Source organism: Canis aureus, chromosome 22 (assembly GCF_053574225.1).
Source record: "Canis aureus isolate CA01 chromosome 22, VMU_Caureus_v.1.0, whole genome shotgun sequence".
NCBI lineage: Eukaryota > Metazoa > Chordata > Mammalia > Carnivora > Canidae > Canis > Canis aureus.
The window spans coordinates 14,234,005-14,260,688 of NC_135632.1; the positions used below are offsets into that span (position 1 = coordinate 14,234,005).

The following is a 26,684-nucleotide window of genomic DNA, read 5'->3' on the forward strand; positions in this document are numbered from 1 at the left end:
AAATGCAAAGAACATAGTATAGCCAAAAATTAAAAAAAGATTTAAAATGACTTACATTACCTGATTTTATTTTACTTTGTTTCAAATTATATTTAAATTCCAGTTAGTTAAGATATAGTGTAATATTAGTTTCAGAAGTAGAATTTACTGAGTCATCACTTACCTATAATACCCAATGCTCATCATAAGTGCCCTCCTTAATACTCATCATCCATTTAACCCACCCCCCGCCACCTCCCCTTGAGAAACTCTGTTTGTTTACTATAGTTAAGAATCTGTTTTATGGTTTGCATCTTTTTTTCCTTATGATGTTTCATTTCTGAAATTTTACATATAAGTGAAATCATATACATTATCTGACTTAAAAGCTTACTATAAAATTACAGTAATCAGGATAGACTGATACTGGTGTAATAGTCTTAAAGATTAATGGAACAAATTAGAGTCTAGAAATAAAACCACATATATGCTCAAATGATTTCTAAGGTGTAAAGGTAATTTACTGCCCCCAGTAAGCAATATTCTTTAACAAATGATGCTAGAACAAATGATGGGATAGGCAAAAAATTAAAAAAGAACTTAGATCCTTATTTCACACATACACAAAAAATTATTCAAAATAGGTTATAGACTTAAATGTAAATTGTACAACTGTAAAATTTCTAGAAGAAAACAGGAGAAAGTCTTTGTGACCTTGGGTTGGCAAATATTTCATACATATGACATAAGAAACAATCTACAAAAGGCAAAAATGATAAAATGGGCCTCATCAAAATGAAAAGTTTTGCTCTTCAAAAGACACCAAGAAGAAAATGAAAAGACAAGTCACAGACTGTGAGAAGTTATTTGCAAAACATTTATCTGATAAAGGATTTGTGTCTGGAATATACAAAGAAAGAACTTTTGCAACTTAATAAAACAACTCAATTTTTAAAAATAAGCAAAAAATTTGAATAGATATTTCATCAAAGAAGATACATTAATGGCCTATAAGCACATGATAAGATGCTTGATATTATAAGGCATAAGGGAAATTCAAATTAAAACCACAGTGAGATCAATTGTGGTTTACACTTCTGCTAAAATGGCTAAGATAAAAATAAAACGAAATATAAAGTCTTGATGAGTATGTAGAGGAATTGAAAACATCATACATCACTTGTGAGAATGTAAAATGATACAATCACTTCGGAAAACAGTTTAGCAATTACTTAAAAAGTTAAACATACACTTCCATACAACGCAGCAATTCCAATCCTGGGTATCTACCCAACAGAAATAAAACTATATGTCCACACAAAGACTTATATGTGAATGTTCACTGCCAAAAACCAGAAACAACTCAAATATCCATCAACTACTGAATGGATAAACAAAAGATTCATCCTTACAATGATATACTACCTAACAACAAAAAGGAATAAACTACTGATATATGCAATATGAATGAACCTCAAAATATTATGCTGAGAGAAGCTAAAGACATAAGCCAATATATTGTATGATTCTATTTATATGAAATTTCTAGAAAAGAAAAAAATTATAGGTTTTAGACAGAAAAGAGATCTGTGGTTGCTTGGAGATAGGAATGGGAGCAGAGATTGACTATAAATGGCCATGACAAAATTTGATCCAATGATGGAAATGATAGAATATTGGATTCTGTTGATAGTGTACACCTGTATACATTTACTATACCTGTATACACTTACTGCAAATCATTAATTTCCATATTTTTTTTAAAAACTTTTTTTGGGTGCCTGGGTGGCTCAGTTGGTTAAGCAGCTCAGGGGTCTGGGATCGAGTCCCACGTTGGGCTCCATGATCACTGGGGAGTCTCCTTGAGGATTCTCTCTTTCCCTCTTTCTCTGCCTCCCCACTCCCCCAACCCCATTCGTGGGCGTGTGCTCTCTCTCTCTCTCAAATAAATAAATCTTAAAAAAAAATTTTTTTTTAAATAACTAGATAACTTTCTGGGGTTTGGGTTATATCCACACCAAGAAGAATATGGGAATTTGCAATTCTACATTGTTCAAAATACTTTTAAGACAGTAATTTCATATGGTTCAACCTAAATATTTGGACAACCATAAGAATTGGAGTAGATGAAACAAGATTAATATCAATAGGCAAAATTAATGAAATAGGGGAGGAATCTTGAATGGAATCTGTATAGATAGAAATCAGGACAGGAAATTTCAAACTTCAACATGTAACTGATGGAGACTAGTTGCCAATCTAACACTGCAGTCAAGAGTCACATTTCTAACCAATTAGAATTTTGGTCATTAAGGAGCAGATATAGACCCTCAAACTGATCATACTGGTTAGCTCCAGAGACAGGAGGAAAATTGACTGGGGAATGTCCAATGTTAAATTAGAATTTTCACAGGGATTTGAAGATTTATTCACCTATTACTAGTGTAGTTAAATAAATAGCTTTCACATAAATGAATTCCATATCCCTAATATTACTCTAGCCTCATAGTTCACTGATTTCTCAATACCAAATCCTACTCTTCTAGTTAAATTGTACAAATTCAATTGCTTTCAAGGGTGAAGTGGGTAATAATATGAGTAAAGTTAACTGTACTTTGGGCTTACAGGCATTCAAACTCAAAACTATAAAAATCACTGTGCAGTTTATTTATTTTATTATTTTATTTATTTATTTATTTATTTATTTATTTATTTATTTATTTATGATAGTCACAGAGAGAGAGAGAGAGAGAGGCAGAGACATAGGCAGAGGGAGAAGCAGGCTCCATGCAACGGGAGCCCGATGTGGGATTCAATCCTGGGTCTCCAGGATTGCACCCTAGGCCAAAGGCAGGCATCAAACCGCTGCGCCACCCAGGGATCCCCCACTGTGCAGTTTAAACAAAGCATTTCTTTTCTTTTTTTTTTTTTTTAACAAAGCATTTCTTGACTTAAAAACTTTGTCTTCCTTTGATAGATAATAAAGATTTCATACCTTCCCTTAAAATTACTTTAAATTTTACACCACATCAAATAATTGAGACTAAAACCAAATCACAGCAATTAATGAAAATGTTTTTCTAAACTGCAATGGTCCATTATCTTTCCCTACTTCATTTAAAATTACCACCCCTTTGGGATGCCTGGATGGCTCAGTTAGTTAAGCATCTGCCTTTGGCTCAGGTCTTGATCTCAGGATCCTGGGATGGAGCCTCTTGTCAGGCTCCTTGCTCAGCGGGGAGTCTGCTTCTCCCTCTTCCTCTGTTCATGCTCTCTCCCATCTCTCTCCCTCAAATAAATAAATAAAATATAAATAAATAAATAAATAAATAAATAAATAAATAAATAAATAAATAAATAAATATGAGAAAATTATTACCCCTAGACCTGATCAACACCTAGAACTGCAGCATCTCTAAAATTTAAAAGCCAAAAACTTTATAAATACAGATTGCCTCACTTCCTCATTGCCAGTATATTGGCTTCTCAAGATCATCAAAACCTTTACCCATATCTCTTTTTACTCATTTTGTTAGCTTCCTTTTCTTCAGCAAGTCTACTTATCAATTCCTAGAAATGACTTGTAGCCAGAGCATTTTGATATTCACTATAACTGTTTTCCTAAATATCAATAACAAATTCTCTAAAACTTTTCTGTAAATACACCACACCGCTCAATGTTCCCTAAATAAACCACAATCAAATACTGTATTTTCTGCATAAAACAAACATTTTATTTTTTTAAAAAAATGTATTTATTTGTTTGAGGGGGGATGCGGTGGAGGGGTAGGAGGAGAGAGAATCTCAAGCAGACTCCCCACTGAGCACAGAGCCAACACGGAGCTGCATCTCATGACTCTGAGATCATCTCCTGAACCAAAATCAAAAATTGGAGGCTTAACCAACTAAGCCACTTAGGTGCCCCTCTTTTTTTTTATTCATACCTAAAGACCAAGCTCAAGCCACAGCTCCTTTAAAAGCTTACAGAACAAAGCTTTTTCCCCATCTGAAACCAAGGCAGACTTAGTGTTCTTTCTAGCCCCAACTCCTCCAACCTCAGCTGCTTCAACTATATACATATTTAATAAGCATACAATTTGGAAATATTTATATTTAATATTAATGAAGAAGTTTAAAACTAGAAGAAGCCTTAAAGATCATTTCTTCTTGTCATTTTACAGACTAGTCATTTTAAAACTAAAAAGGTAAATGATATAGCCATAGCTTTCAACCAGACCTTATAAAAAAACAACACAGGTCTTACTGTAAATAAACTTATAAACAGAAAAAATTTCTAGTCCAACCTCTGCAAATAAACATTAAATTGATTCCCAGGAGACTTTCTCCATTTATGGATCTGTGACTGTCAATCCACCAAAGATCTCTCCTTAAAGTAAGGAAGGAGGAGTGAGGGTGAATAGCTTACAGCTTTAAAGCTAATTTCACATACTATAAAAACAGTCTGTCAATGGGCTGCTTAGGACTTCCAGACCAGTGCTCACTTCAGCAGCACATATACTAAAAATAGGACTTCCAGACCATATTTTCCACAGTACATGTTACACTTGATATAATTTCAACTATATTTGATTACTACATAGATTATATACAGTATAAGTATAAAGGTTTATGCTAAAAATTAGATTCTCAAGTCTAGCCCAAAACCGTATTCAACATGCCCACATGCATGATTTTGCTCAACCTGTCCAAGATGGGGTACTTTCTTATTCATTTTCTCCTCAGTTGTTCTTAATATTTTGACTAAGGAGAAAGGGAAGAGAAGGAGACTTAAATATTGTGTGGGAGGGGAAGTAAGAGGCATAACAAGTCAAAAATTAAGTCAGATGGAAAATACTTATTTTCTTATAAATAAGAAGGGATATCTCCATTCCTTTTACTATTTGGAAATTCTCTTAAATTAATAAACTCTGATTTAAAAAAGTATATAGTGTCTTCATGCCCCACCAGCAGAAGTATGAAGTAAACCTTATTCATAATTTGAAGGATTTTCCAAATTATGCATCATTTAGTAAATATTTTTTAAAAAGTGTAAAACTCATATTAAGCAAACAAACGAAAAGTTTAGCTTTCATAAGCCATTACACTACCATATTTCTTAAAAGGTGCATAGACAGAAAAATAACAAAAATCTCACTGATATACACTTTACTGTATCACACACCTATTTATCAAAACCTTAATTTTCTAACCTGGAATGTCGGAGGCTGTCCTTTTTGTTTTTTGCAGAACACAATGTGCATTCACAGCCAACTGCATGGGGCTTGGGTAGAGATACATCCTGTTTCAACAGCATTGTAAGAATTTCATAGTTGTTACGATGAGCAGCTAAAATGACAGGTGCAACATCCATAGTTGTTGAATATTCAGGATTCTGAATTCGCTCCATTAATTTCTGAAAAATATTTATATAAATGTTCAAAATTATTATTTGTGACTTCAAAACAACATATTTATCTGAAAATAAAATGAAAAAAAATCAGAAGGTACAAAGCATATAGAATCATTTTTTTAAAAAAATGATAACATTTTGCCAGTACTAAATATTTTTCAGAACCTGAAAACTCAATTTTAATTAATAAATGCAATATAATCATGACAGACAAAAATCTTCAACATTCATACAACTAGAGTTTTTTTCCCTAATAAAAAAGAAGTAAGGATAGCTAGAAAAATACTTTAGGAAAAAGTGTTTAATTTTCTCAAGATTATGGAAACATGCATGACAAGGATAAAGACAAGATTTGTAGAAAAAGAATATAAAAGAAAAAGGAAAAATGTTAAAAACAGGCAGAGTATATATAAATCATGAGAAAAACTTAAAAATTCCACCTCCGTGGCAAATCTTGCCACATTAATAGCAATGAAGCTGCTTGAAAGAAATAAGTAAATAGGAAGCACTCTTCATTCTGTATAATTCTCTACATATTCCCAATCAATACCTATACTATTTCCTGTTACAAATGCACAAAAACACTAACAATCATAACCACTCTTTATGAGTCCTAGAACTGTCAAGCACTTTACATTTATTATCTCATTCAATCCCCACAATAGCTTGCAAAATTGAACGGAGAAACTGAGGCTCAGAGAAATTAATGTGCCCAAGCTACAAAACAAGAGTGGCAAAATGCAGATCAGGACTCAGGTTTGTATTACACCAGAGCCTGAGCTGCTTTCCCTACATGGGCTCATGGGCCTGGTGATGGCATGACATGAGGAAAGAAACATTAGTAAATAAAGAATCAGGGTTAAATAAAAACGTTGATAGTTTTATGACTGTTGCATATTCTTCCCAATACTTCTCACTTTTTTACATGGGTTTTCCTGAGAGCTGTTTGATTCCATTGTATAAACTTATCAAGTTCACAGGGGGTTTTTTTTTTGATAATTTTTATTAACATCATAAAATAGTATACACATATTACAAAATATCTGAAAAATACAGAAAAGCAGAAAGAATAAAAATTCCCATATCCCTACTATACAAAACACATATTACAGTATCTCCTTCTAGTCTTTTATTATACTTCCTTTTAAGGACATCTTTGGCATAAGTGATTTGGCATCAATGATTAAAAACAATGGTCCTTAATATTTTGAAATTCAAGGACCCTTCTAATAATATCAAAAAACTACAGCCCAGAATTTCTGGGAAATAAAATTCATATATAGAATTTAGCATGTAATTTAAGAAAATTCATAGACCTTTGTTCAAGATATTTTGTTTTGCTTATTTAAAGAACACTACCAAAAACATCTTTATGAATATAGCTTTTTGAAATTTAGGATAAACTCATTAACCACAGAACCCCTGAAGTACAATTATAGCTCTAAAGGTGATGAACAGTTTTGGAGCTTTTACTATATATGTTAGTAAAGTTCTTTTCAGTTTATATTATCAATAATATAAGAATGTACCCATTTCACATTCAAGGTTTACTCACCAGCACTAGGCATGGTCATTCTCAACTTATGAATGAAAAAAAATATGAAACATTCATTTACTCTCCTTTGATTACTGGTTAAGTTTAATATTTTCTGACATACGTAGCTTTTTCCCCTTCTTTTATGAATAGTTTCTTTATATAGTTCCCATTTATTTATTGGGAACCTCAAATCAATGAATTTATTTAAAAATTTAGTCCTTTCTCCCCTTTATAACTGGTTATACAAAGAGAAGAAAATTGTATTTAAATAATGTCTTTATTTTTCCTAAAGAAAAAACATACTTGACTACACGAAAAACGTTAGAAGATTAAAATTCATAATTTCACTGTTCATAATATAACCTACATACTATCAAAAAAAACCCCACCTGTATCTGAAAGTCAAAATTTGTCATAAGAATTTTAATAAGCTAAGAATATAAAATGAATTCACTGAAATGATTAAAAAAAGTATATAAAAATATTTGACATTGCCTGTCAAAAAGTATTAGGCCTGTTAAAATGTGATCTTGCCATCACTAGAAGTACTCAAGCCAAGGCTGGATAGCCCTTTTCATTAGAGATGAAGTACAAAGTGTTCTCTCACTGAGTAGATGAAGTGTTCTCTCTGGCAGTGTTCTCTCACTGCCAGAGCCTTAAAACTCAAGAGTTGACTGGTCGTGCTAATGGTGATGAATTAATGTCAGTCAGTTGCTCCAATATCCTAGCATTCTACACTCTACCCTCCCTGCCAAGAAAATAAAAGGGTAAAAAGGCTACATGGTGGAATAAGTATACCATAATCTAACCGTGACAAGACAGATGAAAGGGAAAGTTGAATAGAATTCTAGATATTTCTGATCATTTGGCAGGGGCTATATTCTTAGCCCTTTTTTCTCTGCTCCTGTTGGTTTCTTAAAACCACTTAAACTACTGGGTACTATCCTCTGTAGAAAGTCATGCTTACACAAACTTTGTAATACCTAAATGAAAGCAAAATGTTTCAGTTAATACATGATAAAGCATGCAAATTAGCAGAACTTCTCACTGATCTCAGATAATGGTAGATAATTCACAACTAATTTATAATTCTTTCTTTTCCTTTTAAGATTTTATTTATTTATTCATGAGAGACACAAAGAGAGACAGAGATATAGGCAGAGAGAGAAGCAGGCTTCCTACGGGGAGCCTGATGCAGAACTTGATCCCAGGACTCCAGGATCAGAATCTGAACCAAAGGCAGATGCTCAACCACTGAGGCACCCAGGTGCCCCTATAAGTCTTTCTTAAAACAATTTTTTTCTTCAGAGGATAGCCAGTTTACACTACCAGCAATTATTTAAATGGCTTGTTTCACTACATCCTCACTTTAAATTTTGACATATAACAAAAATCTCATTTTTATTTTTTATTTTTTATTTTTTTTAAATTTTTATTTATTTATGATAGTCACACAGAGAGAGCGAGAGAGGCAGAGACACAGGCAGAGGGAGAAACAGGCTCCATGCACCGGGAGCCCGATGTGGGATTCGATCCCGGGTCTCCAGGATCGCGCCCTGGGCCAAAGGCAGGCGCTAAACCGCTGCGCCACTCAGGGATCCCAAAATCTCATTTTTCTTTTTTTTTTTTTTTTTTTTTTTTAATTTTTTTTTTTTTTCATTTATTTATGATAGTCACACAGAGATAGAAAGAGAGGCAGGGACATAGGCAGAGGGAGAAGCAGGCTCCATGCACTGGGAGCCCGACGCGGGATTCGATCCCGGGTCTCCAGGATCGCGCCCTGGGCCAAAGGCAGGCGCCAAACTGCTGCGCCACCCAGGGATCCCCCAAAATCTCATTTTTAAAGCAGAATTTGGTTATTAGTGACTACCTTTTTAATTACAAAAGCAATATAGAAAAAGGGTTTAAGAAAAAAATATCCGTGGGACACCTGGGCGGCTCCGTGGTTGAGCTTCTGCCTTCGGCTCAGGACATGATCCTGGAGACCTGGGATCGAGTCCCACGTTGGGCTCCCTGCAGGAAGCCTGCTTCTCTCTATGCCTGTGTCTCTGCCTCTCTCTCTCTCTGTGTCTCTGTGTATAAATAAATAAAATCTTAAAAAAAAAATCCTTAATTTAGCAATGAGTTGACTGCTTTTAGGTACCATTTTGCTATATTTCCATTCAGTTCCTTGTCTGTACATGTTTTTAACCTCATATTATATTATATGTCCAGATCATACTGTATGTCCAGTTTATTACTCCCATTTTTTCACTTCCTATGTTATATTTGTTCAGGTTCCTAAATATTCTTTTAAAAATGCCATTTTAATATATATGTAATTTTTATACTATTTCCAGTCTTTTATTTGGGAATGTTTAAATTGGGTTACATGGTTTTTTCATTGCAATAAGATCACAATTAACTTTTTTCTCCCCATTTCTGGCCAGTTCCTAAAGGAAGAAACACTAAGTTTAAGAATATGAGCATCTTTCTTGTTTATGAGACACTGTGCTAAACTGCTTTCCAAAATACTCTTCCCTACCCTGTTATTAGACTGTACTACTCCCTTGCCATCAATGATAATTATTTTTTAAGATCTTTGCTAATTTGCATTATCAACAATAACCAAATTATGGAAAGTCAAATTTTCATTGACTGATGAATGGATACAGAAAACGTTACTGAGTCATCAAAAAGAATGAAATCTTACCATTTGAAATATGGATGGAGCTAGAGCATATTATGCTAAGCAAAATGAGTCAGTCAGAGAAAGATAAATACCATATGATTTCACTCACATGTGGAATTTAAGAAAAAAAACAGATGAACATATAGGAAGGGGAAAAAAGGAGAGAGGGAAATGAACCATAAGAGACTAATTACAGAGAACAAACTGAGGGTTGATGGAAGGAGGTGAGTGGGGGATGGGCTAGATGTGTGATGGGTATTAAGGAGGGCACTTGTGATGAGCACTGGGTGGTATATGTAAGTGATGAATCACTGAATTCTACTCCTGAAATCAATATTGCCCTGTATGTTAACCAATTAAAATTTAAATAAAGAAATAAAATAAATAAATCTTTGCTAATTTGATAAGTAAAAATTAGTATTTCATATTTTATTAGTAGTGAGTTTTAATATCTTATATTTTCTTTTCTGAGATTTTTTTTCAAGTCCTTTTCTGATTTTGGTGTTTTTCATCAATTTGTCAATTATTAGGATTATGAATTTGTGATATATGTTGAAAATATCTTTTGCCAGTTTTCCATTTTCTTTCTAAATTTTGTTTGATGTTTGAACTCCAGAAATTTAATTTCTATCTAGCCAAAGGCTGTGCCATTGCTTTTTATGATTTTTGTTCTTTGTTTTTATGTTTAGAAAGTCTTTCCACTCATAATCAGTTAAACATTCACCTATATTTTCTTCCGCTTTTATGGTTTCATTGTTTATATTTAATTCCTAACTCCATTTGGAAGCTAATCTGTATTTCCAACCTAACCTATAGAATGCTCGAAACTAAAAATACTCGTCCACACTGACAGATTTATGAAAATATCACTAATTTTAAAAAGGTGTTGCAAGTGTCTACTTACTTTAAGGCAATATTTTACAGATTAAAAAAATCTATTTCTTTAAAACAAAATAAATTTGGGGGAAGAAAAAATGGGAATGGGGCAGGATATCTATTTGGTTTAAAAATCCAAATTAATAAATATTTAAGAGTACTAACTACTATAGTTGGTCTTGATGATCGTTTTGGTCGATGATTTAGTAGTATATCAACAGCTCCCACTACTTCAGAGTCGATTGCCACCAAAAGTGCATCTGCGGACTTTAAAAAAAAAAAAGGTTAAAAATGAAAATGGAGGATAAAAAGGTAAACTATTTATTTTCACTAATTCATAAATAAAACTATCTTTAAATTTAAACTGTATTATGTATAGTAATACTAAATTTTTAAAAATGTAGACTGTCCAAATAGTACATTTGCTTGACTTAGCCTTATTTTTGTGTACCATAACACACACAAATTTCTGTCCTGGTTTCACTGCATAAGCTAGTAAAAAAAATAAATAAACAAATGCTTGCTAGAAGGATTTATTAATGGAACAGTGTGATCCATGGAGTATTTAAAGCTGAATTTTTTTTTTCAAGGCCTTTATTTTTGATCTTTAAACCAAAAAAATCTTAACATTCCAGATCTATTAAAGGAATTGCCAAGAACTATTACTATGAGTAAAGGATTATATTCAACCTAATAAAAATGATCATCAATGCAACCATGAGGTTAAGAGGAGCCCTCAGATCTCAACTTTAAAATATACATAGCTGACTGAAATGTTTCAAATTTGACATTAATATTAGCAATCTTATCAAGCAAAAAGCTGCAAAAAACTTGGCTACCAATGTCCTTAGAGGCAATAGGGAGAAGTGACTTTATAGCTTTACTCCCAAACTATAGCTCATTTTGAAACTCTAACTTTGACAGGAGGAAAAAGTAAATAGAAGCTGAGCATTTGGGACTTTCCAACACTGTAACAATGTCTACAGTTCTATTATGATACTTGGCAACTGTGACATCAGGTTTTTGGGTTTCTTTTTGTTTTGTTCTATTTTGTTTTGTTTTAAGGAAAACCATAAAGGCAGAAGGAAAACAGGAGATAAATAATAATTTAACCTAAGAAAATACCCTGAATATTTTCAATCTGTATATTTTAAGAACTGTTATAATCTTTAACAACCATTTACATCAACATTCTCTCTTGAAAATGAAACTATATCAGATCTTTAGTATTCTTGGAGCTGAAAAGAATAAAACTTCCACATACTTTATCTAGATGTCAAAAAGAGGACTAAAAAGGACAGACTTTATCTAGATATCTAAAAATAGGCCTAAGTACCCCAAAGAAAGAATTGGGGGCCACATTCAACCACTAGGAACTGCTTATGTATTCCCATAGGAAAAACTCCCCACCCCATTGAGAAATTTATTTTTTTAATCCCTTAAAACTTTTAGGGTTCACTGGTCTGTAGCCTATCTTTAAATCTAGCACCATTATTCCTCTGCTTTGCAAACATTTCTCTTCAATTTTTACCATACTTGGTCAGGTGAAGCAAACAAAAAGAATTATGTGTTCATTACTACTAAACATTTCATTTATGATAAATTTTAACCTTTAAACCTAACTACAGTAATGCCACTGCTCTCTAAGTCAAAACACCAGTCAACTCCAACTGTCTGAAACACAGCCATGGATCCAACTGTAAATTTCAAAAAAAAAAAAAAAAAAAACCTGTGTTGAGCTGTCACTAACTTTACGGGCACTACTTCCCAGAAGTCAACCACAGACTTAGTGTTGTCTATAAATGACGGATAACTGGCTTTCCCAAGTATTCTTTAGGTCTTTACTGAATAAGGAAACAGCTAAATGGAAACTAAAAAAGTAGAAAGAAATGAAGAAAAAATTGCTAAAAGCTGACTACTGAAAAGATAAAATATCAGTATAGCAAAACAACTATCAATACAGAGCAGTCAGAAGCAATTTAATGGAAGGACAAACATGTTAATAATTTCAGATTACACAAAGCAAAGTAAAAGAATTATATTCTCAAAGATACCCACTTATGGTAAAATTAAATTATATTCAGATACACTAGTGAAGAATAAAGAAAGATTCATATTAAATCTTTCAATGCTTAAAAGGATAAGCTTCAGGTATAAAAAATATTTGTGTAAAAAAGTCATGTAAATAAGGAGTTACCATTAACTTATTCTGCACAAATGGAATATAAATCAAAGGAAGTTCTGAATGAAAAAAAAGTTTTAGATTATTTTAAAAATATCTATAGGACAAAATGTCTTCATTAGTTTTGCTTCTCATTTTCTCACAAATATGACCATCCCTTATTAAAATTTATTCAACATATATACTTATTGTGTATTAATGAGGTTGCTTGCTATATTCCTTCCCACCTTGGAAAATGTCTTCTCAACAATTCCCATACTCTTTCCTCTAGGCTCAGAGTAAGAAGCTTCTTATTTCCTTTCCAAAGCTAAGTTTTCCACCTTGGTATTCTATTTGGTACTCTTCTGACTTCTAGAAGAACTTGGCCTTCATTTACAGAAATATCAGTCCTAGCCTCCATCTCCCAAAATATGAAATACTTCCTCATTCTTTGCTATCTTGACTTGATCCTGTCTTTCTCTTACCACTCAACTTTTCTTCCTCTCACTCTGTAAAACTTCCCAAACTCATGCAGATCATTTTCTCTAACTTTACTGATGCCAGTTTCAAAATTCAATGGCCTTTCCTACCCCTTCATTTTCTTTGATTTCTAAGCAACATATTAAAACTGCTCCTTTGGTTTTCACAATGCTGCTACCCTAACTCCTTTAATCGAACTCTTTCCTTCTATTGCCTTTATTAATGTAGATGTTCCCTGAGAAAAAATCAGCACCAGCCATTCACTCTCCTCTGTAATATCAACCACTTTTATGATGCAGGTGATAATCCTGTGTCCCCGTGACTGCTGTATCTCTCCAGCCTGATCTCTCCCTAGAGATATAATTTCCATCTGTAGACTGCCTGATAGTCCCAAAATAAACAAAGCTAAAACCTAAATTCACATTTCTTTGCCCCAACCTTGACTTAACTTCCTGTTTTTCTTTCATCCTTCTCCCAACCACCTATGTTTAAAATCTCCAAATTATCTTGGTCTGCTTTTCAATTCTCCCCTCCAAATTTAAATACTAAGTTATATCAATTCTTCCTTCATAACATCTTTCACATCTGCCATTATTTTCTCTTATAGCTACTATAGTTCAGGCTTTAACCTCTTCATATCTAGATTACTATAAAAACTGCTCACTCAAGCTATAGCTTTCTCCACTTTCCATTTCTCAATCTATACTGAACACAACCACTAGAACACTTTTCCTAAAATATCACTGGACACATCACATCCTTTCTCAAAACTCATTTAATGACCCCACTGTCTATAAACCCAAATTTCTTAGCCTGGCATTCAGGTCCTTTTCATTAGTTTTGTTTTAGTTATTTTTCCAGATATTTCCCACTACTATCAAACCCAAATATTTTGTTCAAAAGGCTAAGTCAGGGGATCCCTGGGTGGCGCAGCGGTTTGGCGCCTGCCTTTGGCCCAGGGTGCGATCCTGGAGACCCGGGATCGAATCCCACGTCGGGCTCCCAGTGCATGGAGCCTGCTTCTCCCTCTGCCTGTGTCTCTGCCTCTCTCTCTCTCTATGTGTGACTATCATAGATTTAAAAAAAAAAAAAAAAAAGGCTAAGTCATCTCATTCTCTCAAAAATATACATTGCTCATGCCTTTGTTAACATCCTTCCTCACATCCCCTATGCTGGAGCTATCTACACATTTTTGAGAGTAGTTCTGGGTAGGAGGTAAAAGCATGGATTCTGGTGCCAGAACTTGGGTTCTAATTCCAGGTCTGCTATTTGTGGAGTGTCTTCAGTCAAGTTACTTAACCTTTTTGTACCTTGGTTTCCTTCTGTATAATATGGAAATAATAATAGTACCGCATGGGGCTGTTGTGAGAGTTAAGGAAGTGAATATATTTAAGGTTCCTGGCACACAGTAACACTATATAAATATTGGCAATTATTAATGTTCGAAGGCTGAGCTCAACGGACACTCTTCCATGAAAACTTGATAGCTCAATCCACAGTAAACTTCTCTTTTCTGCTTCCAAAACATCTACTGTAAAGTACAAAAGTTTAAGTATAAAACATGTTTTCTCAATAGTAACATTATTGACATTTGGGGCCAGATAATTCTTCATTGTGGATGCTGTCTTGTGTACTGTAGGATGTTTAGCACCACCCTTAGCCTCTACTCATTAGATGCCAGTAGTGATCCATCCCCCAATTGTGGAACCAAAAATGTCTCCAGAAATTATCAAATGTCCCCTGAGGAGCAAAATTGTCCCACGGAGAGCCACTAGTATAACATAAGATAAAATACATGAAAGCACTTTGTAACCTCAAAGTAATATACAAGGGTCAAGTATTATTACCACTCAGCACTTATCAAATACACTTCTGCATTATTTAATTGGTTTGAAATTCACATGTACACAGTTGACCCTGAACAACGCAGGGGCTAGGGGTACCCCACCCCCATATAATTGAAATTCTTCCTCCAAAACTCAACTACTAATAGCCTCCTATTGATCAAAGCCTTACCAATAACATAGTCAATTGACACATACTGTGTATGTTATATGTATTATATACTATATTCTTACAATAAAGTAATCTGGAGAAGAGAATATTAAGAAAATCATTAAGGAAGAGGAAATATTTACAGTTCTATATTGTAAAAAATCCACATATAAGTGGACCTATGCAGTTCAAATCTGTATTGTTCAAGGGTCAACAATACTTTATCAACTTAGTTTTAATATCCTTTAGTACAGAACTCATGTTTTACTTATTCATTTCCACAATCACACCCAAAGGCCTTGGACAACTGTTGACTGATAGGTTAGACAGCGGTAACCTGAGACAGAACACAGTGAATTGGAAAGAGCATGGGATTTGCAGTCAGAAGATAAAGCTCAAATCTTAGCTCTACCCTCACTTATTTTAGAACTTTGGGCAATTCATTAAAGTCTATGAGCCTCAGTTTTCTCATCTATAAAATGTAACATTTACATAGACTGGCTATGATGTTCAAATATGATCAGGAACCATGAGAAAGAACAATGTATATTGCAGAATTATTATATACATAGGATCATATATGTAAAAAGACAAAAATAATGATTATACCATAATACTTCATTTATCCAGAATCATTAGGATCTTTCTTTATACCCTTATTTTCTAGGTAACTGAAGCTTATGCCTTTAAGTGTTTAACTTTGAAATTTAAACTATTTTGATGGAAGTTTTCTGCTTTCAGAAGTACTATACACATTCTTCTCTCTTCTAAAACAATAGGTACTGAATATAATTTAACTTTTCCTTACTTAATCTGGCCATTGTTATAAACATTAATTACCATTCTAACATACAACTCACTCAGATATCATGAGATATGTAATGCTGTTGACCTCTTTATTAAAAAGAGTCAGAAGTACTGTATCTCCTTTTGTTTCACTGCAGCCCTCATGCCTCTCTTGCCCCTCTAATTCTCTATAGATTAAAGACTAAGTATTGAAGCTTGTTAAAGTTGAAGCCGGGCTCCAGTACTCCTATAACTAAAGTTCATAAATGGGAAACTTCATGGCAGCTACTGCTCAGAGATTTTTTTTACTTTCTGGTTCTCAGTGATGTTCTGGATAACTGAAATTGCTGAGAAGGCAATTTCTTTTTCTACTCTAAATATGTGTACATAGAGACAGTACCGTATATTGTAACGCTTATATATATGCACACAGTTAAAATGCACATAGAACTAACCTACTTATATTTTGAAATTTTTCTGTGAGTGCTTCCTGGTGCCACTCAAAATAAAAAAGTTTCATTAATTTGAAGCTACAACAGAGCAATCATGCTATTTAAAAGAAAAGGAAAGTGCTGGAATTCATGTGCTTCCATCATAAGTAAACCCAAAAGAAAAGAAAAATATTATTATTAAATTTCCTTCAGAATCTCTTGACTGAATTCTTTCAAGACTTACATGCATGCCTGCTTTTCTACCTGAACTGACAGGAAGACAAACAGAAAGGTCCATATTTTCCAGTTAAAAAAAAATTATTCATCTTTAATTGTAAACACTAAACTTCAGACAAAAAGAAAAAATTAATAAAAATTTCACAAGAGAAAACCAAAATCAAAGTGAAAATTGCATTGCAAGTCAGGAGCGTTTTGTTCTTATGTTTGTAAATTACATGAGCCACAGAACAACCTGTTCCCCTGACACTTCCAGAACACTTGTACTATTTTTAGATATATAACATAAATAGTAATATCATAAGTAATAAAAACAGTCATCTTTAATAAGTCATGATAATTTACCTTTGTGAGCTGTTATAAAACACTTAAGGGAGGAAAAAGTAAAAATTGGGAGAGAAAAGATAAATCAAGTCAAAACATACTTTCTTAAAAAGGCTTTTTTTGGGTTTGTTTTTAAAACTTTTAGTGGCTCAAGTCAAAATAAAGGGTGAAAGAAAGATAAGAAAAAAAAAGGAAGGAAAAAAGGGAGATGAAAGGAAACTAGAAAGAAAGAAGAAAACATAGCATATCTAACAGTACTTAGAAGCTACTGGATAGAATTATCTAGCCTTGTACCTGACAACCGTAGTCCAAAAGAAGCTGCAGTATATCCAAGTTTTCGTTTTCAATAGTTATGGTAACAGCATTTCTCCCAAGCACATCTACGCAATTTATGTTCAAGTCACCTGAACTGTTTTCCTCCAAAATCTTTTTAACCATATAATAGTCACCTAAATAACAATATACAAACATAATTTAATATCTAAGACATATTAGATAAGAATGACTTTAAAAACTTAGCCTGTTGATTCAAAAGAAAATTTAGAACCCTAAACTCATTTTTGTATATGGAAATGTACAAAGAAAATGTGAACATTTCCTGCTGAAAACTTTATCCTGAAAAATAGTATGTACATCAGTTGCAAACATAAAAAATAGAAAAAATTTTAAATGTGCAGTTTGAAATAAAAGTTGTTAGTTTAAAATTCATAACTGATTGATTATAAGGAGAGAAATTTTTAGAAGATACTTAAAGCAATAAAGAATGTCCAAAAGTACAGACTGGAAAACTAGAAAAACAAGAAGCATAAAGGATTTAAGTTTTACATCTCAAATATGTAAACACATTTAATGGTACATAACAATGGTTAAAAATAAGATCTAATAATAAGCAGAGGCTAGTAAGAAGTGGTTTTACAGGGGAAAACCTAGTTTGGAAAAGCAGTGTGAATGTATACATACTAGTAGGTATACACAGTAAGAGGGAAGGATGCCAGAAATTCCTTTCCTCTCCTCCTTACTCTTGCAACACATACATACATACACACCTCACACATATACACACATACCTACACACACACACCCCTTATCTCATTAATGAACCTGTTTACATTACCAGGGAATATTTAGCTCACAAAACTCCAAGGCAGGACTAGGATCAATGCTGGTAAAGGCTGAAGAGAGAATATTTCAAAGCGAAGTTTGACCTGTCAGGAGCATGCAGATTACCTTCTGCTTAACTCCAGACTGCCTACATCAAAACAGCTGACCCCTGGAGGAAAATGAGAGTAAGTAGGAAGGCTATCATTTTCACCCAGTGCCCACTGTATTTGTCTGTTGACCAGCTAGTGCAGTAATTGGGTGGAATAAATCAAAAGAGAAGTGCTAAATAATTAACCAAGGTGGGTTTTGTTTTACTTCATTTAACTTTTGAAACATTAAGATGTATAGACCATTTTAAATGACTTGCAAATATAGTTGTTCCTTAAAAGTCTATGAATAATAAACAGGAAAAGAACAATCAGAGTCAAACCAAGGAAAAAGAAATGAATAATTTCATGATGTAGAAAGAACCCTAAAACTGAACTAATGAGTGAATAAGAAGGAAAAATAACAGATTTTTGTTAAAACTTCTAATAAATTTACTAACCAATGACTTGTTAAAAGTAGTAGTAAATTTATTAGAAGTTTAAAGTAAAAGTAGTAAATTTACTACTACTTTTAACCAATGACTTTAAAGTCCCCACACATTTTGGAAGAAGCTGAATGGTAGTTTTTTGGTATACTGATGGTATATTTCCTTAGTTCCCTCAAGAAGAAAATTAGTCACAAAAAGAAATATTTTCCTCACAGCACTACTAATTAATATTTAGACACTTTTGTTCTATGACAAAAACTTATCAAACACTTCACAAAGCAAAGTTCTTAGTTACAAGCTGAACTAATAGTGAACATACAGACAGACCAGTGAAAATTTAGCACTCTTACCGGAAAATAAATGTTTAAAACCTCTTAGTGGAGGAGTTTATTTCACCTCTTAGTGTTAAGAGAATGCTAGTGTCTAGGTGAGGACTAATTTTTTATTTACCTAGGGACTCACTGGGCTTTCTGAATCCAAGAATTTCTGCCCTTCATAAATTCTGCAATATTTTCAGCCATTATTATCTCTTCAAATATTGCTTCGTCTCCATATTACTTTTTTCTACTGGAACTTCTATTAAACATTATGTTGGATCATCTCATTCCAACTTCTTTGTCTCTAAAGATTTAATATTCCTCTCTCTCCTGTATTCTGGATAATTTATTCAAATTCCCCCCCCTTATTTCTTATTCAATTATTTATTAATGTATTTTTTAAAATATTTTTAAGATTTTATTTATTCATAAGAGACAACAGAGAGGCAGAGATATATAGGCAGAGGGCTCCCTGTAGGGAGCCTGATGTGGGACTCAATCCCAAGACCCTGGGATCATGACCTGAGCTGAAGGCAAAAGCTCAACCACCGAGTCACTCAGGCATCCCAACCCATTCATTTTTTTTTTAAGATTTTATTTATTTATGATAGACATAGAGAGAGGCAGAGACACAGGCAGAGGGAGAGGCAGGCTCCAGGCCGGGAGCCCGACGTGGGACTCGATTCCAGGGCTCCAGGATTGCGCCCTGTGCAAAGGCAGGGGCCAAACCTCTGAGCCACCCAGGGAACCCCTTAACCCATTCATTTTTTAATGACTATTTTTTATTTATTTATTTTTTTTTTCAAAACTAAGGGGTTGATTTTATTTTATTTGTTACTTTTTTTTTTATTTTTTTTTATTTTTTATTTTTTATTGGTGTTCAATTTAATGACTATTTTTTACTTAAGTTTTATTGGATTCCTTTCCAAATCTTTTATGTTTTCATTTCCTTAAGATTTTAGTAATTTTAAAAACACTTATTTTTTTATTTCTATATGATAATTATCTGAGGGCCTTAGGGATGTAATTGTGTTTACTGACCCATTCTTGAGAATGGGTGAGTGTCTTCTGAATTTTTTAACTGGGTATTGCAAACTCCTCTTCATGCAGCTTCACTGTGGGAATCCTGGCAGCCTAGTTTGAAAACATCAAGGATGTTTTATGTTTGCTTCTTCTGGATAATTCAGAGGTTTTGCAATCCTATCAATTCTTTTTATATTTACTTCTCAGGTTCTCAGTTTCTCAGTTTACATTTTCACAGATCAAGTAGGTAATATTAAACTCCAAGCCAAAAGGAAACAAGACTACAGCTGCAAATTCTTACTTACGAGTTTCTCTGTAGTCTCCCAGTGCTAGTGGATGGGTTTTCTTCATAAACCTCTTTGCTGCAGGTCCAGTGCTTTAAGGATCTTGATTTTATGCATATATGTTGTGCCAATTTCCTACTTTGTGCAAACTCAACGCCTTGTAACCTGTTTTCATATGGGCACTGAAATTCAAATCCCTATAATGCCTGGCCCATAACTAACTCCTGCCCCATTCACAGAACAGCCAAAATGTTAGCTCACATATTCCTGTTTTTCAGTCTTTTCCTCATTTTTGGATCATAAGTGTTTCCTTAATTTCTTGAAAGCTCAGCTGTTCATTTAAATGGATGTTTGTTATACGTTAAGTGTTTCCTTAATTTCTTGAAAGCTCAGCTGTTCATTTAAATGGATGTTTGTTATATGTTAGCTGGCATTTTTAGGTGATTTGAAGCAGAAGGGTTTTCAGATTATCTAGTCAGTCATTTGCCAGAGACAGAAAAGTATGAAGAATTGTATAAATACAATTCTTAAAAATTTTTATAAATTTCAGGTATAGCATATGGAAAGAAACAACTGCTCCATGTGCTAAAACTTTAGATTGCTGTTTAAAGGGTAATTGTATTGCAAATGCCAGATACTCTAACTTTAGGTTTCAAAGACTATTTCCATTACAGTCAGGAGGCTATTCAAGGGGGAAAAAAAATGAAGGAAACTTAAAAAACAAACCAAATAAGTAATTTTCATCCCTAAAAATAATAAAAAGTTTCACCCTGCCAGAGGTGACACACTCATGCAAATGAAAAATTACATGCTATAGTCACAGAACCTAAAGGAAACTAGAGTGGTTTCTAAGTATTCCACCTAAGTTTACATTTGCAAGCCATTTAAAACAATGTGCTATACTGTTAGGCCCAGAACAGTCTTAATATTTAGGATGAGTGCATCATGTAGAAAGAGATTAGTAAGTTTAAGATACATAGCAAGAAGCTAGTCATAGAGCAAGGATTACAATTTAAATGCCTTTTTATGTCAGACAAATATATGAATGCTTTTCATTTTATATGGAAGTTGCTTTTTAAGAGTTACATAAATCTTCTGTCTTTTAAAATGTAATATATAAAAGGAAATGCAACATAATCTGTTTACTTTTTGGCTAGATGGTTCTTTTTTCGGGAAAGGAAAAATAAACTTTTTCAATCAATTCTACAAGTATACCAATTCAATAGCAAGCTTTCTCCGCCCCTTCTCCAAAATAGTTCCCATACTCATCCACTTGTATCCATGTATACTGCTACCCACAGTCAAAACCACTATCATCTCTTTCCTGGACTTTGTAATAGACTCTTTACTGAAATAGGTGCCAATACTCTATTACAAGGGTCAACATCCTCCTTCTGTAAAGGGCCATACAGTAAATATTTCAGGTGTTACAGGCCATACTATCACAGTTGCAAATATTCAAGTCTGCCCTTACAGCACAGAAGTGGCCACAGACTATATGTACACAAATGAATTCCAATGTGTTCCAATAAAACTTTATTTGTGAACACTATGGTTCAAATTTCATATAATTTTCATGTTATATTATTCTTCTCTTGACTTATTCCAAATCATTTAAAATGAAAATGTAGAAACTATTATTAGTGCACAGGCTTTAGAAAACAGGTGGTGAGGATTTGGCTTGCATGCTAGTTTGCCCACCTTGCTCTAGCCCCATCCTTTTTTTTTTTTTTTTTCCTAGCCCCATCTCTTAAATCCATTGTCCTCCCAGCAGCCAGCATGATCTTCTTTTTTTAATTGAGATCATCCAATTCCCAAAAATCTTGATGATTGTTAAGATTTTCCATCACACCTAAAATACCTGCCAAAATTTTTATTGTGGCTTACTAAGCCCTATGAAACTTGAGCTTTGCTACCATTCTCTATTAACCCTAAGCAACTGTCCTATTTACTCATTATATTCCTAGACCAATGTTTTCCAAAATGCAGGCTGCAACCCACCAGAAGGCAGGAAATCAATGTAGTGAGTCCTAAACGATTTTTAAAAATGAAATAGTACATAAAGCACCACGGTAATCTCATAAATCTTTAGCAACCAATTCAACATGGCCAACTGTGATAAACCCTTAAGAAATATAGTGGAGAAATGTTACAATATCAATTAAGAATAGATGATTCCATCTTTTCTTCAATGGCATCTCATTTTACTTTCTGCTGTATGATGGTAGATTTCAGTATTGCTAAAATGGGAGCATTAATGTTGATCAGTTTAATTTTATAGTATCCAAATTTTCAGTTAGTTGTGAAGTATGGGAGAATTTATCTGTCAAAAAAATTTGTAAAGCTTTTCAAACCAATTTTCTATAACAAACTTTTTTGTATGTGTCAACTGCAACATTCTAATAGGACTATTCCTGAAGACACTTTAAAAAAAGATTTTATTATTAAAAGGAAAAAGAATAACAAAGTAAAAAAATACAAAGATAACAAATTTAGTGCTGGACTATAAATACAAATAGTGACAATACTGATTAAAAATGTTAACTCTATACTAAATTTAAATAGTTTGAATCAAATTCTAAAAAAAAAAAAATACAACTTTTATAGTGAAGATGATTTAAAAACATAGTTTTACCCAAATGTGCAAAAAGCCCAGTATTTCTCATAAACCCCAATGTTTTATAATCAGTTATAAGTGAAACCTTAAAAATGAAAGATAATCAGAAACATGGTATGTTTGAATATTTTTGAAAAAACATGACAATTATTACTATAACTTCTTAGTCATTTATGACTGTTATTGAAGACTATTCATGATAATGAATATCATCTGGCAAAGGAGCAAAGATTCACTCTGCTGTAGGAAAAAATTATACTTACAGCATAGAAGGTGATGCTTTTTTTCATAGTAAATTAGTTGACAAATTAAAAACTATTAACAGTATATTCCTGTATCTATTAGAAAAAAATTAGAGGCAATGTTTATTTTGTAATTAGTCTATGACTTGAGATCCAATTCAGTGATGTTGTAAATTGTATAAAATTTTAGTTTATATCCTTTATCAGTTTACATAAAAACTTTAGTTTACATCAAATAAATGGGACTTTTAAAAAGTCCCATTAAATATATTAAGTAAGGTGTTATTAAAATGGTAGCTTAAAAAAAAATTGCAGCTTAGTATTACTTCTCCCAGATGCGCTGCTCATTTTAAAAGCATGCTTAGCCCAAAGGTATACAAAGTTCATGCAGGAAATCAAACACCCTCCCACACAATACAGCAAATCATACTACAAAGATGCTTTAAGACTTTAGATTGGGCCTAGGGCAGCTCTCTCCATCCCTCCTGGTCCCCCTGCTGAAATTTCAAAAAGAGCATCCTGACTTATTAATTGCAAATAGAATTTCCTGAAAAATGCCCTTCATAGAGAGTTGGCAGGGCCTAAATCCAGACTAAATCCTTTCATCATTTCCTTTTTCTGCACAAGAACGGACCATCGGCGAAGGGTTAATATAGGTTTAGCTCATGAATGTACACTAAAAGCTACCATCTATGAAAAGGGGTGAATTAACATGAACTATACTTAGTTCAAGGGCTCTCTAAACAAATATATTAACTCTTTCTTCACCCAGCAGGCCTGAATAAACCACAGGCTCCCACAAATAAATATGGCTCATTATCATATTAATTCACAACAAGAGAGGAAAGAGGTGGGTGATAAGAACCCTGCTGAATATTTCATAAAACAGCCAGCTCTTCTTTCAGTTATCTTTTACCTCTGAGTTGCAGTGTTCTAGGTTTATAAAGAATATGAATGTGCTTTCTGAGAATTTTACTTGGGTGGGGGCAGAGAACATAACTTGATTGTCACTGGTATAGGAACTTTCACTTTTTCCTCCAAATTTTATACAAAGAAAAAGAACCAATGATACGTGATTCTGACCTACTTCAAGATAACAGCCACTATTAAGTAGCCACTACCAGGAGATCAGCACTTGCCTAGATCTATCGAGCTCATTTTTCAGAAAAGCTAGCTATACAAACAATAAAATCAAACATAAAATCTTTTTCTTTCCTACTTTTTTTCTTTACTTACCCCTTTATCTACACACACCCATCCACTAACATACGCATACTTTATCTCCATAATTTTTGCTTTAGGAACTCTCCCTAAATGGAAATATATTAGAATGTACATGTACAGTATGATTGCTAAATGAAAGGATGAGAAACATAGATATTCTAGTGTGGATTTGTTCTAGTGCTATTAAAGCTTTTTACTTTTATTGGATAAATATAATCCACAGAATCAAGATTTACAAAGCATTCGTAGAGTGTATAGAGTTTAATCTCCAAATAATAAATCCAAATTTGGATGTGTTTTTTCTAACACAAATGATTTTCATTCATTCAACTACAACTAGATCAGTATAACATAGTGGCTAAGAGTACAGGCTCAAGATAGATCTGAGTTCTACCACAACCTAGCTAATGTAACCTTGAGCAAAGTGATTTTAAAATTTTGCCTAACCTCATTTTCCTCATTTGTAAAATAAGTATAACAACAGATCTGGCTTATGGGGTTGTCAGGATAAAATGAAATCTATGAAAAGCATACACACTCTACCCTAATGGCTGTTTTTAGCAAATGTTTGTCATTTGGTTTGATGAATGCTCCAATGTAATAGTGGAAGCTACAGCTACTTCAAGAAACTTCTCACTTTTAGATTAAAAGTGAAATACACAAAAAAAGGCTTAACAATATTAGTGAATACAGATAGGTAAGCAAACAAAAATACTGCTATAATTCAAATTTATTTTTTCAATCTAAAGGTATACCATAAATATGTAATTTAAGCTATTTCTTCAAATCTAAGCTGAGAATTCATTTCAACATACCTGCAAGAGAAAATATCTATTTAATCTCACTCATTAAAAATTTTTTAATTTATGGAAGGGCAAAAAAAAAAAATGCATATTTACTTTCCACCCCACCTCCAAAAGGTAAACCTCTCCAAGGATCTTAATGATGTTAGAAAATGGGAAACTGATGAATAGGAAGCTATTCCAACTGACACTAGTAGGTAGACTACAAAACTATCATAGATTAAAACTTTCATTTGACTTAGATTATGCAACAATTCTAAATATACGTGCCATACAAGTACTCTCTCCAACCACATTCCACTATGACATTCCTCTGTCCTCAGTTTGACGGCAATATTAAATTCCCTTTCTTGACATACTTTCTGTTTGCTTTAAAATAATCACAGCTGAGTACGCTGGGGTAGATGGAGCAGCCACTTACTCATTCTAGTACAACACAACCTTGTCCCTTCTCCTCTCAGAGAGTTTTTGAGGGAAGAGAACTCAGATAATTCAGGTCAGTAATATTAAGTAATTTTATGTAATCCACAGACAGTGACTTTTGTGAGGGTATAAACATATTCTGGTTCTTAAATTCTAAGACTAATCAAAGTTGTGCCCAGGCTGGACTTTATTTAACAAAGGCTTTTATATTATAACTTAATTCTTTTACATAAGAATATAAAAGTGTCTAACAACAGACATAGATGGACTGTTTATATGTTATGTGTTTTCAAAAAGTTGTGTGGATAAAATCCTATTTCAAAAGCAGCAAGAGAGGTTAGAGAGGCTGTGATTTATTAAAAACACATACATACAGACAAAAAAATCCTCTGTACTTAATCTTTTCAGTGTAAGTCGCCCTTTGGGTTTATATTTGGAAGTTGGCAGGATCCTGAACAGAGTATTCCTAAGTGAGCATGGCCACTGTAAGGCAACTTAAGAACTTCAGAAAGAGGAAAATTACAGCATTTTCTTACATGTGGGAAATAAAAGCCGTCTTAGGGCAATCAATTTCCCATTCCTTTTATGATATGCATCAACAGAAAGCATGCTTAAGTGAAGAGATTTTATTATGGCCATAAAAGTGATTGATTTCTAGTTGTTGTTGGGTTTTTTTCGGGGGGGGGGGAGAAAAACACATTAAATACATTCCACAGTTTTGCCCTGTAATTGTCTTTTGCATGACCATTTTTTTCCCCCAGAGTAGGCTCGGGAGCAATAAACCTTCTTCTCCAATGAAATGCACGAACTAACTTCCCAAAATTAAAAAGTAAAAATAAAAATAAAAAAGTTTGGTCACTACGGCATGATTTCTCCAGTCCTATCTTTCTCTCCTCCTAGGACACTGACCTCACCTAACCCCATTCAACAGTCACTGGACACCAAGGCAATGGGTGACTGGAGCTAATAATACGAGTGCGGGGTTAAAGAAAATGAAAAAGAGAAACCAGGTGGGAGCCCAGGAACACGAGGAGCCTTGAGCAAGGTCATGGAATTTTAGAACTAGAAGGTCCCAAAGTACACGAACCCTCTGCGATCCCAGAAAGCAAAGAAAAGCAAAGCAAAGCGGCTCTGCGAGGGAGCCCAGGTCCTGGAGAGGCGGACGCTCAGCACCCCAAGGTCTGGATCAGCGAGTCGCTACCTAAACGCTCGACCCCACGGCGGGGGC

The 26,684-nt window shown here is 33.6% G+C and overlaps 1 protein-coding gene across 7 annotated transcripts in view; it reads right to left on the minus strand.

Annotated features, from left to right (window-relative positions):
* TRPC1 (transient receptor potential cation channel subfamily C member 1) overlaps window positions 1-26,684 on the minus strand; it is a 107,508-nt gene that overhangs the window by 80,187 nt on the left and 637 nt on the right. For 3 of the 7 annotated variants that reach the window (XR_013361070.1, XM_077864861.1, XM_077864862.1), the window contains exons 2-4: window positions 17,182-17,336; window positions 10,639-10,740; window positions 5,190-5,392 (exon numbers count right to left, since the gene is read on the minus strand). Coding sequence is in view for 6 of the 7 variants with exons in the window: in XM_077864861.1 (XP_077720987.1) it covers window positions 5,190-5,392; window positions 10,639-10,740; window positions 17,182-17,336 (460 nt within the window). In the remaining variant the exon portion in view is untranslated. The remainder of the gene's footprint in view (window positions 1-5,189; window positions 5,393-10,638; window positions 10,741-17,181; window positions 17,337-26,684) is intronic. The other 4 variants (XM_077864863.1, XM_077864864.1, XM_077864865.1 and 1 more) reach the window with 3 other exon arrangements.